General features: G+C 41.2%; 1 protein-coding gene across 3 annotated transcripts in view; it reads right to left on the bottom strand.

Moving 5' to 3' along the window:
• The window catches only part of MPP7 (MAGUK p55 scaffold protein 7), a 534,209-nt gene that overhangs the window by 29,960 nt on the left and 491,811 nt on the right, over positions 1–12,438 (bottom strand). For all 3 annotated transcript variants that reach the window (XM_075315522.1, XM_075315524.1, XM_075315523.1), the window contains 2 exons: positions 5,710–5,803; positions 1,809–1,917 (listed from right to left, as the gene is read on the bottom strand). In XM_075315522.1, coding sequence (XP_075171637.1) covers positions 1,809–1,917; positions 5,710–5,803 — 203 coding nt within the window. The remainder of the gene's footprint in view (positions 1–1,808; positions 1,918–5,709; positions 5,804–12,438) is intronic.

Here is a 12,438-nt window from a genome sequence, read left to right as displayed (position 1 = left end):
TATAGGTTTTGAAACACAAGCAAGTAAAGTTTGTAAAATGAGCAGCTTTTTGAAATGCAGCAGCTGCCGATCAGCTGATAGCTGTGGTGGGTATTCATAGTGATTCCCGCCCCGCTGCCTATCCAACCTCCCCCTATCTGATATTTATGCTAATTCTATTATAATCGTTTTACTAACTGACTAGAAGGGCCTGTGCTGATGTCACACCCATGGGACCAGAAGGGTTGGGGCATCAGCCAGCAGAAAAATAATATTGCTTCCTGGTATCTGCTATGTTGGGATGGTGTTTGAGGTTGTACTCATCCTTCTCCTTCCTCCAAACACAGCGAATGGAGTTGATACCAAAAAGTTCTATTTTGTTCTCATCTGACCACATTTCCTATATGTTTAGTTGAGGGAGGTTGCTCCCTCTTTAGGCCTATTGGCACAATGTAAAGATAAAAGAAAACAAAAAAGTACATGATTGGTATCACCGCATCCAGAACACCACAACCTGTAAAACTGTGCCCTAACCCATACAATAAGCACTGTAAAAAAATAAATAAAAGAACATACCAAATATGCAGCTTTTTCAGTATATAGGCACACAAAAAATAAAAAATGATCAAAAAGTTGCATAGGAAACAAAATGATATTACTGAAAACACAATTTCGTCCTGCAAGAAATGAAGTCCGTCAAGTTTATTTTTTGTCTATGTGGCCAAGTTTGAGACCCTGAGACCCCTCCTCTAAATGTTTTATATTAATTTTCTAGATGTGTTTATCTAAAAAAAAATGATAAAAGGTAAATCATAAAATAAACTTGTCCAGTCTGCAAGATTTTCTATACTTACCTAAAAGAGTCTTGAGAAAATTCTTCAAAGAACACAAAGTTAATTTCTTGCTGATCTATCCCATTGTCAGCTAGATACAGTATGTGAGTATATCCAAATGGCGAAATAATCATGGAGTCCTACTGTAGAGGGAGCTAAGGGGGGAGGGCTCCTGCTGCAGCTAGTGGTCGTACAGCCACACACATGACTGTAATAAAGAGGAAGGGCACTGCTATTCTCCTTGGACAAGTATATATATATATATATATATATATATGATGAACGGCTTTTTTCTAGCTTTACATGACTTGAGCCCTGCCTCTAGGAGCCTGTTATGAACTGTTCTTGCCGTGCTTTTCACCCCAGTTGCCATTCCTTTTGCAGGTCACTGTGATGGCCAGCCCAATCTCCAGACCTGAACCCCATTGAAAACCTATGGAATGTAATCAAGAGGAAGATAGATCGTCACGAGCCATCAAAGAAGAACTGCTTAAATTTTTGCACCAAGAGTCGCATAAAGTCACCCAAAAGCAGTGTGAAAGACTGGTGGAGAGCATGCCAAGACGCATGAAAGCTGTGATTAAAAATCATGGTTATTCCACAATATATTTATTTATGAAATCTTCCTGAGTTAAAACATTATTAGTATTGTTGTTTCTAAATGGTTATGAGCTTGTTTTCTCTGCATTATTTTGCTGTCTGAAAGCAATGCATTGTTTTTGTTATTTTGACCATTTTTCATTTTCAGAAAATAAATACAACATTTTTTGTTTGGAAATTCGGAGACATGTTGTCAGTAGTTTAATTATGGCATTATTTTTATGCATTTTTTATTATTATTTTTAATAAACAATTATCCTTCCTGAAGATACAGGCTACAATGTAGCATCGGGAAATCTACATTTCCTGCAACCCTTTAAACCTATAATAGAAACATACTGGTGGAAATAGGAAATTACGATTTATATAGAAGTGTACATCTTCAGAGATACTTACGGGCGGCTGTATATCTAGCAGGCAGACTTTGTTCTTTGCCAGGACAGAACGCACGGAGTCGATGCTTGTGCCGTAGTAATTGTTTTTATATTCGCCGTACTCAATAAACCTTATCAAATTAAATGAGTGGAAAAAAAAAAAGAAGTTATTTTCTATAGGAAAAAAGGAACATTGATACATCTTTCCTAAGGTTAAATTGGAAGCAGAAGGATTTCTGTGTTATCTCTCCGTGTTTTAGAAAACGTGGTTGTTCTGCCAAGTCGGTTCTATGTCATTTTTTAACATATATAAAGATATGTATATATAAAGCTTGTATTTTACATTTCAAAATCACTAACACCTGCTAGTATTACAGTTAACCGTCAAAGAAAAAACACTTCAGCCTAAGAGCCCACTAATGTTTTCCATCACCTCTTTGTCTGAGCTAATGCTATGCAATAAAACACTGGAGAAGTTAAACAATTGAAACTACTGAAATTTCATTGCACGCTGAGGCATAGCTGCCTGGGGTTGCCAATATCTGAGGCGGGAAGGAAGGCTTTGTCACTGTTGACAGAGAAAAGATGGTAGATTACTCGTCATAAACGCTTATCTGCTGCTTAAAAACCAAAACAGGATAGCTTAAAATATTAAACATATGAGCTACGGACCCCTCCTGCCAATCATGCTGTGGGTCAGAAGCAGGCGGTCTACGGGCGGCCAGATGTTGGGGAACTGTACGTTCCATCACAGCCGGAGACCCATCGGCAGCCCAAACCTGAAGACAATGGATAAAGCTCCATAAAGGTGAGGAATTCTGAGTAAAGTATAAGTCCTATCACAAGGTCTTCTCTAATTCATGTGGGAGAATAATGGGTTAATGCTTCTTATGTTTAAAGAGGTTGCCCTTATCTGGGACTGCCCCCTCCTAATAAGGCTGGAGATCCACTTGTGTATGACTCTCGCACCGGTATCACCAGACAAGCCTGCACACTCTCCTGACAGGAGCGGGTCGGCTGCATGTATTTCCATGCAGGTGAGACGCTCCTGTCAGGAGAGTGTGCGGCTGTGTCGGGTGATACCGATGCTAGACTCAAGCAAGTCATACGCAAGTTGAACTCTGGCCTAAGGCCAAGTACTTATTGGCAGGTAGTTGCTAACTAGCCACTTTTTTTTGCAGTGTGATGATCTTTCCAGAGTCAGAGAGGTCATGGACTGCTCCAGGTGGTGATTCTTCTGCTTCCTGTCACATCGACAGACCAGTTCCTTCTCTTTTGATTTGCTTGTATGATGGGGCATCTCTGCCAACAACATGTTGATTGATGGCCTGCTCCCCATTGCGTTAGGCTGAGCCAGCTGTCAATCAACAAGACGTTGTCTTCAAAGCAGGAGGAGAAAAAGGGTTAATCCCGCGCAATCCCCCAGAATAAGCTGTGGAAATGTTGATAGATTAATAACTCTTTTATTCCATAGGTCTACGCGTTTCGTGATATGGAGACCTCTTCCTAAGGACCAAAATATTCTGGTCCTGAGGAAGAGGTCTCCATACCTCGAAACGCATAGACCTATGGAATAAAAGAGTTATTAATCTATCAACATTTCCACAGCTTATTCTGGGGGATTGCGCGGGATTAACCCTTTTTCTCCTCCTGCTTTGAAGACAATTCCACGTGGGGCCGCAGCAGCCGCCATTATCTCATGCTATCTATGGTGGTTGTGACTCTTCACACCCACATCTGGTGAGTGTATGTCATATATTACCTCATTTACTTTGGTAAGACCCTATCAGCGCTTCTGTTTTTCTAGCTATATTAATCAACAAGACGTTGACAGTGGTGCCCTGTCGATAGGAACTGCTCTGTCGATGTGACATCACAGGAAGGAGAGTCAATGACAGCAGTAGTCCGTGACTGCTCTGAGCCAGGAGAGATCGTCGCAGGGCAGTACAGAGAGGTAGTTAGCTTAGCTCAATAGCGGTTAACCCCTTTGACAGTCTCAAACAAGGATGGGGTAGGTTAATTTTTATTGGCAGCATTCAGATTTAAACCTAGTCCTCACGCTTAAGGAAGAAATGAGTAGAGGTGCAACATAACGATTACTGGTTAAACTACCTCTGCAAGACTTAACTGTTATTGTGTCACAGAGAGTATAATTATGTACTGTGTAATGGCCGTGTCTGGCCATTCAGGAAATCTGGTCTGATCATACCACAGCTCCTGGGCAGGGGAGGACACAAAAGAGATTATACGGATAGGACAGCACGGGATCGCAAATAATTCTTTCTTTGAGGTAAAACTTTTTTTTAAAAACAGGCAGGGAAATGTTTTACCTCACAAAAAGAATCAGCTATGACCCCTTGCTGTTTTGCCTGTAAACTCTATTTTGCGTCCTCCCTGGCCCAAGAGATGTGGTATGATCAGACCATGTCCCTGTACGGTCAGACACAGCCATTACACAGTACATAGCAGGGACACATATATAAAATTATTTCAGCACAGGAACATTTTTTTTCAACACATCCAGTTGTGGAATTCATTATAATTCCAAGATCTATTGATTAAAATTAACTCTGTTTGTGGGGGAAACCCCTTTAAAGCTTATAAATCGTCCAGCAGAGGAGGACTTGCTGTATACAGAAGTAACATCGGCTGCGTCTTCCTCTGCGGAGCACTGTTTTATACCCATTAGAAACCAGGGTAAAAGCAAAAATCAGATGTTTTTAGTCTAATCTTAAATTAATTACTCTGACAATAATATCTTTTCGTAGGAAGATCAATGGGGATTAAGACATCGGATTTTTATTGTTCTACGCGTTTCGGAGCTGTATAACTCCTTCTTCAGGAAAAAAAATGAATAATGTACATTACTTGATTACTTTCCATCTCCTCTTACGCTATCTTTCTGGGTTCTGCAGCAGCCTTCCTCAACACGTGGTTATAGTGGTTGTGTCTATAACACAACCACACCAGGTTAGTGCACCTAATTAAATTCTTTCTGATACCACCAGATAAGGACACCATTTGCGCCCCCCTTTCTGTCATTTCAGTTTCATGACATATTTTTTCGTTCAGCCAACAGCTCTCTCTTGTGATACCCCCATTCACAAATACTTGGCCTAGCGTTCACGTTTTCTTTTTTGGGGAGAGGGAAACTGCTTATCTAGGGGGAGTAGAAAAGGTTTGAGAATATAAATTGCCCGATGCAACTCCAACTACATCACCTATTTGTAGGCCTCCTGACACATTACAAGGTAGACCACTTCAGCCAAAATTGGCGGGTCAGGCTGACATTAATGTATTGCTTTGGGGTCTTTCAGTTCTACAATATTGTGAAATTATCCGGCAAGCTGTATAAGGATAGACTTGTAGTAGATGTAATGTTAAACCAAATCTTCCTTCCCAGGAATGCTGCAGTCTGACCCCACCGATCAAAAAATTACAACATATCGCACTAATGAGAACATTAAAAAATAAAGGGCTAAAAGGGCTCCATTCATCAAAGTATTATCTCCATGACTTGAGCATGTTCATACTGATATCGTCAGGCACAACAACCTAGACTGACGCTTCATGTGACTGGCAGGCCGAAGAAATATGGGTGTCAATTTCAAGCACTTTACGACATGCAATGAATCTGAAAATGAACACCCAGCACTCCCCTCCACATAAAACTAGCGTCTCCTTTCTTCTACAACCACCAAGTCAAATGAATCCTCTATGCATAGCACAACCAGTCCTGAATATAGAAGATCATTTCTAAACAATGCAAAAAGCTCAAAAACATCGGTACAACCATAGACATTTTGGCACAGTCCTGGGTAAGACACAACCATATTCTGATCTTACAATACCATGGACAATGTAAAGACTGAATTCTGTACAGACTGGTCCAAGTGACCCCCAAGGAGCGGTAAGGCACCTACTTGTTATTGTGGATGTCTGCTTCAAACAAGTGTTTAGATATAAAGATATATTCCACGCCGTCACACTCCTGGTTCCTTTTTCCTCTTGTCGTATCTGTCATTACAGATAGAAACACATGTAAGTGATAAAATAACACTGAAATTATAGTGTGCAAGATACCAAGCAGTGTCTAGTGATGCAATCTGTAGCTAATTTGTTTTGGGATAATTACATAGGTTGGTCCACAAAAAAAAAGGCGATTTAAATTCTTCATTTGAAGGTTCCTGTCCACCCATCAATTGGAGATTTTTTTTTTTTTTTAAACCCAAATGAGAGGCATTAGATTAGGCAGGGACACAACAAAAAGAGGTCGCCTTGCCGTTGGCTGTTGGGCTCACATAAAACTGGCCATTTTTGGGTTCTAAGTATCTCAATTTTTACGTTTTTCAAAGCAGTAATGCAAGTCTATATTCCCATATTCATTGTTACACATATCAGCACTACGGAGTGATTATCGCTTCTCCTGTGGATAGGGAAACCCTCCATGTTGCACGCTTGAATCGAGCGACAGTCAAGCATGAGACCTTGCTCTCCCTTTATTGACTATGGGGCTTAGACAGTAAGCAGAGATCACAAAATGGAGTAATAATACACATTCAAGATAATGTAAGGACATGGGATCGCCATGCTACTAACTGCAGACCAGACGTCCCAATCGCCTGAGTGATGCAGTAGTTTGTATGTTCAACAACCATCTCCATCTGTTGTATGGACATGAATGGAACAGGGGCCACATATCCTTACCAATGATCTATTTACGCATTTCAGATTTTGACCCTTGTTCCCTTGATTAATAGAGGTCACAGTGTTGAGACCCCTGTAATCATACATTAATCATGTATCCACAAAATAAGGTTAAATATTTTTGAGGATCCATGACTTTAAAGGCCATGTTCACACTGTGCACATTTTTTTTCCCCGCACAGGGTGTAAGTCAATTTTGTAATGGGACAAGGGATAAATGCATGATGGCTGGGGGTCAGACACCTGGGACGCCCACCAATCGAAAGAACATTGTTCCCATAATTTCTCAGCAATTGGAGTGGTGGCCGGACATGTGCACTAGTGCTCCATTCACACAGGAGACTTTGGGGCCCCTGTTCTCGTGATCAGTTTGGGTTCTAGCGCCCATTACCTCTCCTTTGGCTAGGAAATCTAATTAGTGTGAAAAAGCCCCCTAAAGTTTTTAAATACGTACGTTTGTCATATTTTAATGTTATTGGATTACTAATGAAGTCGATAGTTGGCGACTATGGAGTGATATAGTCTTACGATTTTATCAAGTGTGAATAGAGGAACTGTATGGCCTCAGAAGGGAACGTCAAGTGCTAAGTAAAGTTATTTTTATAATTTGCATTTTAAGAACAAAAACAAGAATCTTAAATATAAAGCAAAATATAAAATTATTACTAATAAAAGCATTTTATCTTATTCACATAGATACCGACAGGCTCTATGAACATGCACAGTCCATTTAGTGATACAAGCTCATGGACGCACGCGGTGTTCACCGCACTCATCTCTCTTCACAGTTCCTAAAACAGCTGTAGCAGAATAAAACTGTTTCAATGTACATTGTGCAAAAGAAAAAAAAAAAGAGAAACCCTAGCTGCATTTATTAGATGGTTTTAATCTGGTTTTGTCATAAGGGTTATTTTTTTCCATCACTTGTCCGTGCGGATTTCCAGTGCGCTCGCTTGCTGCCGGCTGATGGGGTCTAATTGACAACAGAGGCTGAGCTCCCTATGGGATAACATATGTTAACCTGCATTAAACCCTCAGCCTCCTGTGGAGGACAGAAAGGTTAAAGTCCCTTGGAGGAAATCATCTTTATAAGTATGTCTCAAACAGAACATTTTAACACATGTATGGGATGGGAGTGAGACCGATGTAGACTGTTAAAGATGTCCTCATCTGTCAGACAGCTCACTAAGGGAAAGAGTGTCACACATGTGCGCCCAGATACAGACTCGTTTCGTCTTACTGTGTCAACTTCCACCTTCAATTTAAACCACTACTGAACATATGTGATAGCTGCATGGTCGGGGGTCGCACCATTAATGACGGCTCGCAAATGTCAAAGTAATTTCTTAATTGCAATATGTTACAGACGACTTGACTCTAATGGGAAGTACGAAAAGAAAGTTACGATGTACAAGACATTACTCGCACGGTATCAGAAGTAGGAAAAGAAAGCTACGATCTACAAGATCCAGTATCGGATGTAGAAAAAGAAAGTTACGACGTACAAGACCTTACTCGTACGGTATCGGACGTAGGAAAAGAAAGCTATGATCTACAAGATCCAGTATCGGATGTAGAAAAAGAAAGTTACGATGTACAAGACCTTACTTGTACAGTATCGGACGTAGGAAAAGAAAGCTAGGATGTACAAGATCTTACTTATACGGTATTATAAGTAGGAAAAGAAAGCTATGATATACAAGACTTTACTCATTCGGTATCGCAAGTAGGAAAAGAAAGCTACGATGTACAAGAGCTTACTCGTACGGTATCAGATGAAGAAAAAAAGTTACGATGTACAAGACCTTACTCGTATGATATTGGAAGTAGAAAAAGAAAGCTACGATGTACAAGAGCTTACTCGTACGGTATCGGAAGTAGAAAAAGAAAGCTACGATGTACAAGACCTTACTCGTACGGTATTGGAAGTAGAAAAAGAAACCTACGATGTAAAAGATCTTACTCGTACGGTATCGAAAGTAGAAAAAGAAAGTTACGATGTACAAAATCTTACTCGTATGGTATTGGAAGTAGAAAAAGAAAGCTACGATGTAAAAGTTCTTACTCGTAGAATATCTGAAGTAAGAAAAGAAAGCTGCGATGTACAAGACTTTACTAGTTCCGTATTGGACGTAGGAAAAGAAAGCTATGATATACAAGACCTTACTCGTACAGTATCGGACGTAGGAAAAGATAGCTGCGATGTACAAGATCTTACTTGTACGGTATCAGAAGTAGGAAAAGAAAGCTACGATGTACAAGATCTTACTCATACAGTATCAGATGTAGAAAAAGAAAGTTACGATGTACAAAATCTTACTCATACGGTATTGGAAGTAGAAAAAGAAAGCTATGATATAAAAGATCTTACTCGTACGATATCTGAAGTAAGAAAAGAAAGCTGCGATGTACAAGACTTTACTAGTTCGGTATTGGATGTAGGAAAATAAAGCTATGATGTACAAGACCTTACTCGTACAGTATCTGAAGTAAGAAAAGGAAGCTACGATGTACAAGACCTTACTTATACAGTATCGGAAGTAGAAGCTACGATGTGCAAGACCTTACTCGTACAGTATCGGACGTAGGAAAAGAAAGCTACGATGTACAAGATCTTACTCGTACGGTATTGGGGCAACAGTGCTGAAACACAACCAATTACATTTCAGTCAGTCACTATTGGATCCCTAAGACTATTCACTACGGTCATCATAATCTACTATGTTAGTTCAAAGGGATTGTCCAGCCACCCAAAAACTTTCCAAAACTGCTTAAAATAATAAAAGGTAACTTTACCAAAACCCCACTGCTACAGTTCAGATGTTTTCCATGTTCCCAATAGTTTGTTTTTACTGCTTTAGTTATGATGAATTGATATGTACAAGTGACCCCTGAAGTCTAGCACTTGCCTTGGTGGTGGTGACACATCACCGCTGCAGCTAGTGATTGGTGGCAGGGGTCACATGTACAAGTACATTGGCGCATCATAGCTAGAAGCAAGAAGATAAGCGACTACCAGGTACTAAAAAGATGCCTGAACAGGAGCAGCGGGAATTTAGTGAATTATTTTACTGTCTTGACACATCACTAACAAAATAAGAAAAGAAGCAGAATGAAAATAATGGGGCATGTTTGTGTTTTTTTATTGCATCCTAAGCAGTTTTGAATCATTTTCAGTGTATAGACAGGGACCAGTACCACTCCAAGGTTATTTATTTTTTTTAACCACTGGAGAGGTATCAGTAACCTATGTTCCTGGTGTGTAGCATAACACTTACTGGTGGCCATCTTCTAGTGTTTTGTCCCTCTTTGCCATCTGGGAACTGAAGTTCTGCCTGTCTGGAAGTCAAAGTTAATGGTCACAAGCTTTCTTAATGGAACTCAGTGAAAGCCTCATCCTGAGTCTTATAGACCTATATTGAGAAATTACTTCCAATCCGCCAAGGAAACACTAAAGTGATTAGGCAAGTCATAAGTCAGGTCACAGAAGAGGACATCCGTGGTGCTGGGAATAGCAGAAGACGGCAACCGGTAAGAATTATATTCCTCTCCCCATCTTCAGACGCATCGAACATCCAGTGGAAGTCGGACCTGCAGCTGGATGTCACCTCCTCTTGATGTATGCTATATCCGATGGTGCAGAGAGTGAAATCGGCACTGACTGGGTGTAGGGCTCGCATGATGTAATAACGTCACGTAAACCCCGTGAGAACGAGTGCCGAAACCTCTGAAATGGCGCTGGCACCAAAGGCGAGTAAATTTATTTTTAACGGTGGCAAACACTCATATTGAGAAGGGGTTGTCAGAGCAGTGGATAACCCCTTTAACTAAAATGTCCATGGTATCTCCTCCTGGTTCAGTGTCTGTGCAAAAAACGCTGCTATTTTACAATTGTGAAAGATCTGTCAGGAGTATAATGGGTCAGAAGGGCACTGATGGATTCCAACCAGCAGCAGAATTCTGAATGCAGCTTCTTATGTAACGAGAGAAAAATAAGCTATGAAACACTGTAGTTTTTAGCCGTAACATACAGTAAATTTCTTTCTTCAGGAAGCCGGGTCACTGTTACCAGAATGATGGATACAAGCATCAATGTTTCATGCTGCGGGAAGGAAGGTGTCTAGTTGCACAGAATGAATAGAGTACTCACTACACAGTCACAGACGGGCATCCCAGGGGCTAACGACATGGCCTTCACCCCAGAAGACCAACATAAACGTGTGTCATTTATTTAACAAGGACTACGTGGAGAATAGTTCATGGTTTGCATTGATTATTTATGACTTCTGCTTCCTTATTGTTTTGAGTTTTATTAATTATTTTGAATGTTTACATTTATTATATTATAATGTTATTATCAGAAACTTCCTATCCCTAACCTCAGGGGTTAACTCAGCCAAATATACCTGGCTGGCTACAGAACATTTCACATATCCCGCAGAATACCATTTACGACAATCTCTACTCTATTCATTGATTTTAGAGGAACTACTTCGGCAAATCAGTTATTTTTTTTTTTAGCTGTGGAAGAACAGAAATCTGCTAAAAAGCAGCAATACCACATCCACTGATTACACTTTTCCTTCTATTCGGACACTCTCCTGGCACCCCGCTAGTCTCAGCCAATCATTGGATGAGGCGGGTTCTCAATGTGGCCAGTGATTTGCTGAGTTGAGACTTCCTGTGGGTCAATAGACAGAGGGTTAAGGAACAGCAGGGACCCAGGAGGCATTGGAATAATTGATGGATTTGAGCATTACTTTTTTTTTTAAATAAATAGATAAATAATATCATTGGTTTGACAACACCTTTAATTTTATTATTTTCACTATTTTATAAAGGGTAGAAATCTGTCAGAAATTAAGACTTATTCGTTAGTAATTTGATATAACTTTGTGTACCAAATACACAGCGGTTCTTTAAGGTACCGTCACACTTAGCGACGCTCCAGCGATCCCACCAGCGATCTGACCTGGCAGGGATCGCTGGAGTGTCTCAACATGGTCGCTGGTTAGCTGTCAATCAAGCAGATCTCCACAGCGATCAGAGATCAGCCACAAGCGACCCGTGTAACGACGCTGTGCTTGGTAACCATAGTACACATCGGGTTACTAAGCAAATCGCTTTGCTTATAGTTACCCGATGTGTACCTTAGTCACGTGTGCAGGGAGCTGGCTTCTAGAAGCTGAAGACGTTGTTAACCAAGGTAAATATCGGGTAACCAAGCAAAGCACTTTGCTTGGTTACCCGATGTGTACCTTGGTTACCAGTGTCCGCAGAAGCCGGCTCGCTGCACATTCAGATCGTTGCTCTCTCGCTGTCAAACACAGCGATGTGTGCTTCACAGCGGGAGAGCAACGACCAAAAAATGGTCCAGGACATTCAGCAACAACTGGCAACCTCACAGCAGAGGCCAGGTCGTTGCTGGATGTCACACACAGTGACATCGCTAGCAAGATCCCTGTTGTGTCGCAAAAAACATGAATCAGCAGCGATGTCGCTTATTGAGACGTGGCCTTTAAGGTGGTGTCACACACAGCGACGACGACAACGATGTCGCGGCTACGTCACCATTTTCTGTGCGACATCCAGCAACGAGCTGGCCCCTGCTGTGAGGTCGTTGCTCGTTGCTGAATGTCCTGCTTCATTTTTTCGTCGTCGCTCTCCCGCTGTGAAGCACACATCGCTGTGTGTGACAGCGAGATAGCGACGAAATGAAGGGAGCAGGGAGCAGGAGCCGGCGTCTGGCAGCTGCGGAAAGCTGTAACCACTGTAAACATCGGGTAACCAAGGGAAGACCTTTCCCTGGTTACCCGATATTTACCTTCGTTACCAGCCTCCGCCGCTCTCACGCTGCCTGTGCTGCAGGCTCCTGCTCTCTGCACATGTAGCTGCAGTACACATGGGGTTAATTAACCCGATGTGTACTGTAGATAGGAGAGCAA

This window comes from Anomaloglossus baeobatrachus, chromosome 6 (assembly GCF_048569485.1).
Source record: "Anomaloglossus baeobatrachus isolate aAnoBae1 chromosome 6, aAnoBae1.hap1, whole genome shotgun sequence".
NCBI classification, from domain to species: domain Eukaryota; kingdom Metazoa; phylum Chordata; class Amphibia; order Anura; family Aromobatidae; genus Anomaloglossus; species Anomaloglossus baeobatrachus.
The sequence above is the reverse complement of the archived record's forward strand: the minus strand, read 5'-3'. Positions and strand labels throughout refer to the sequence as shown.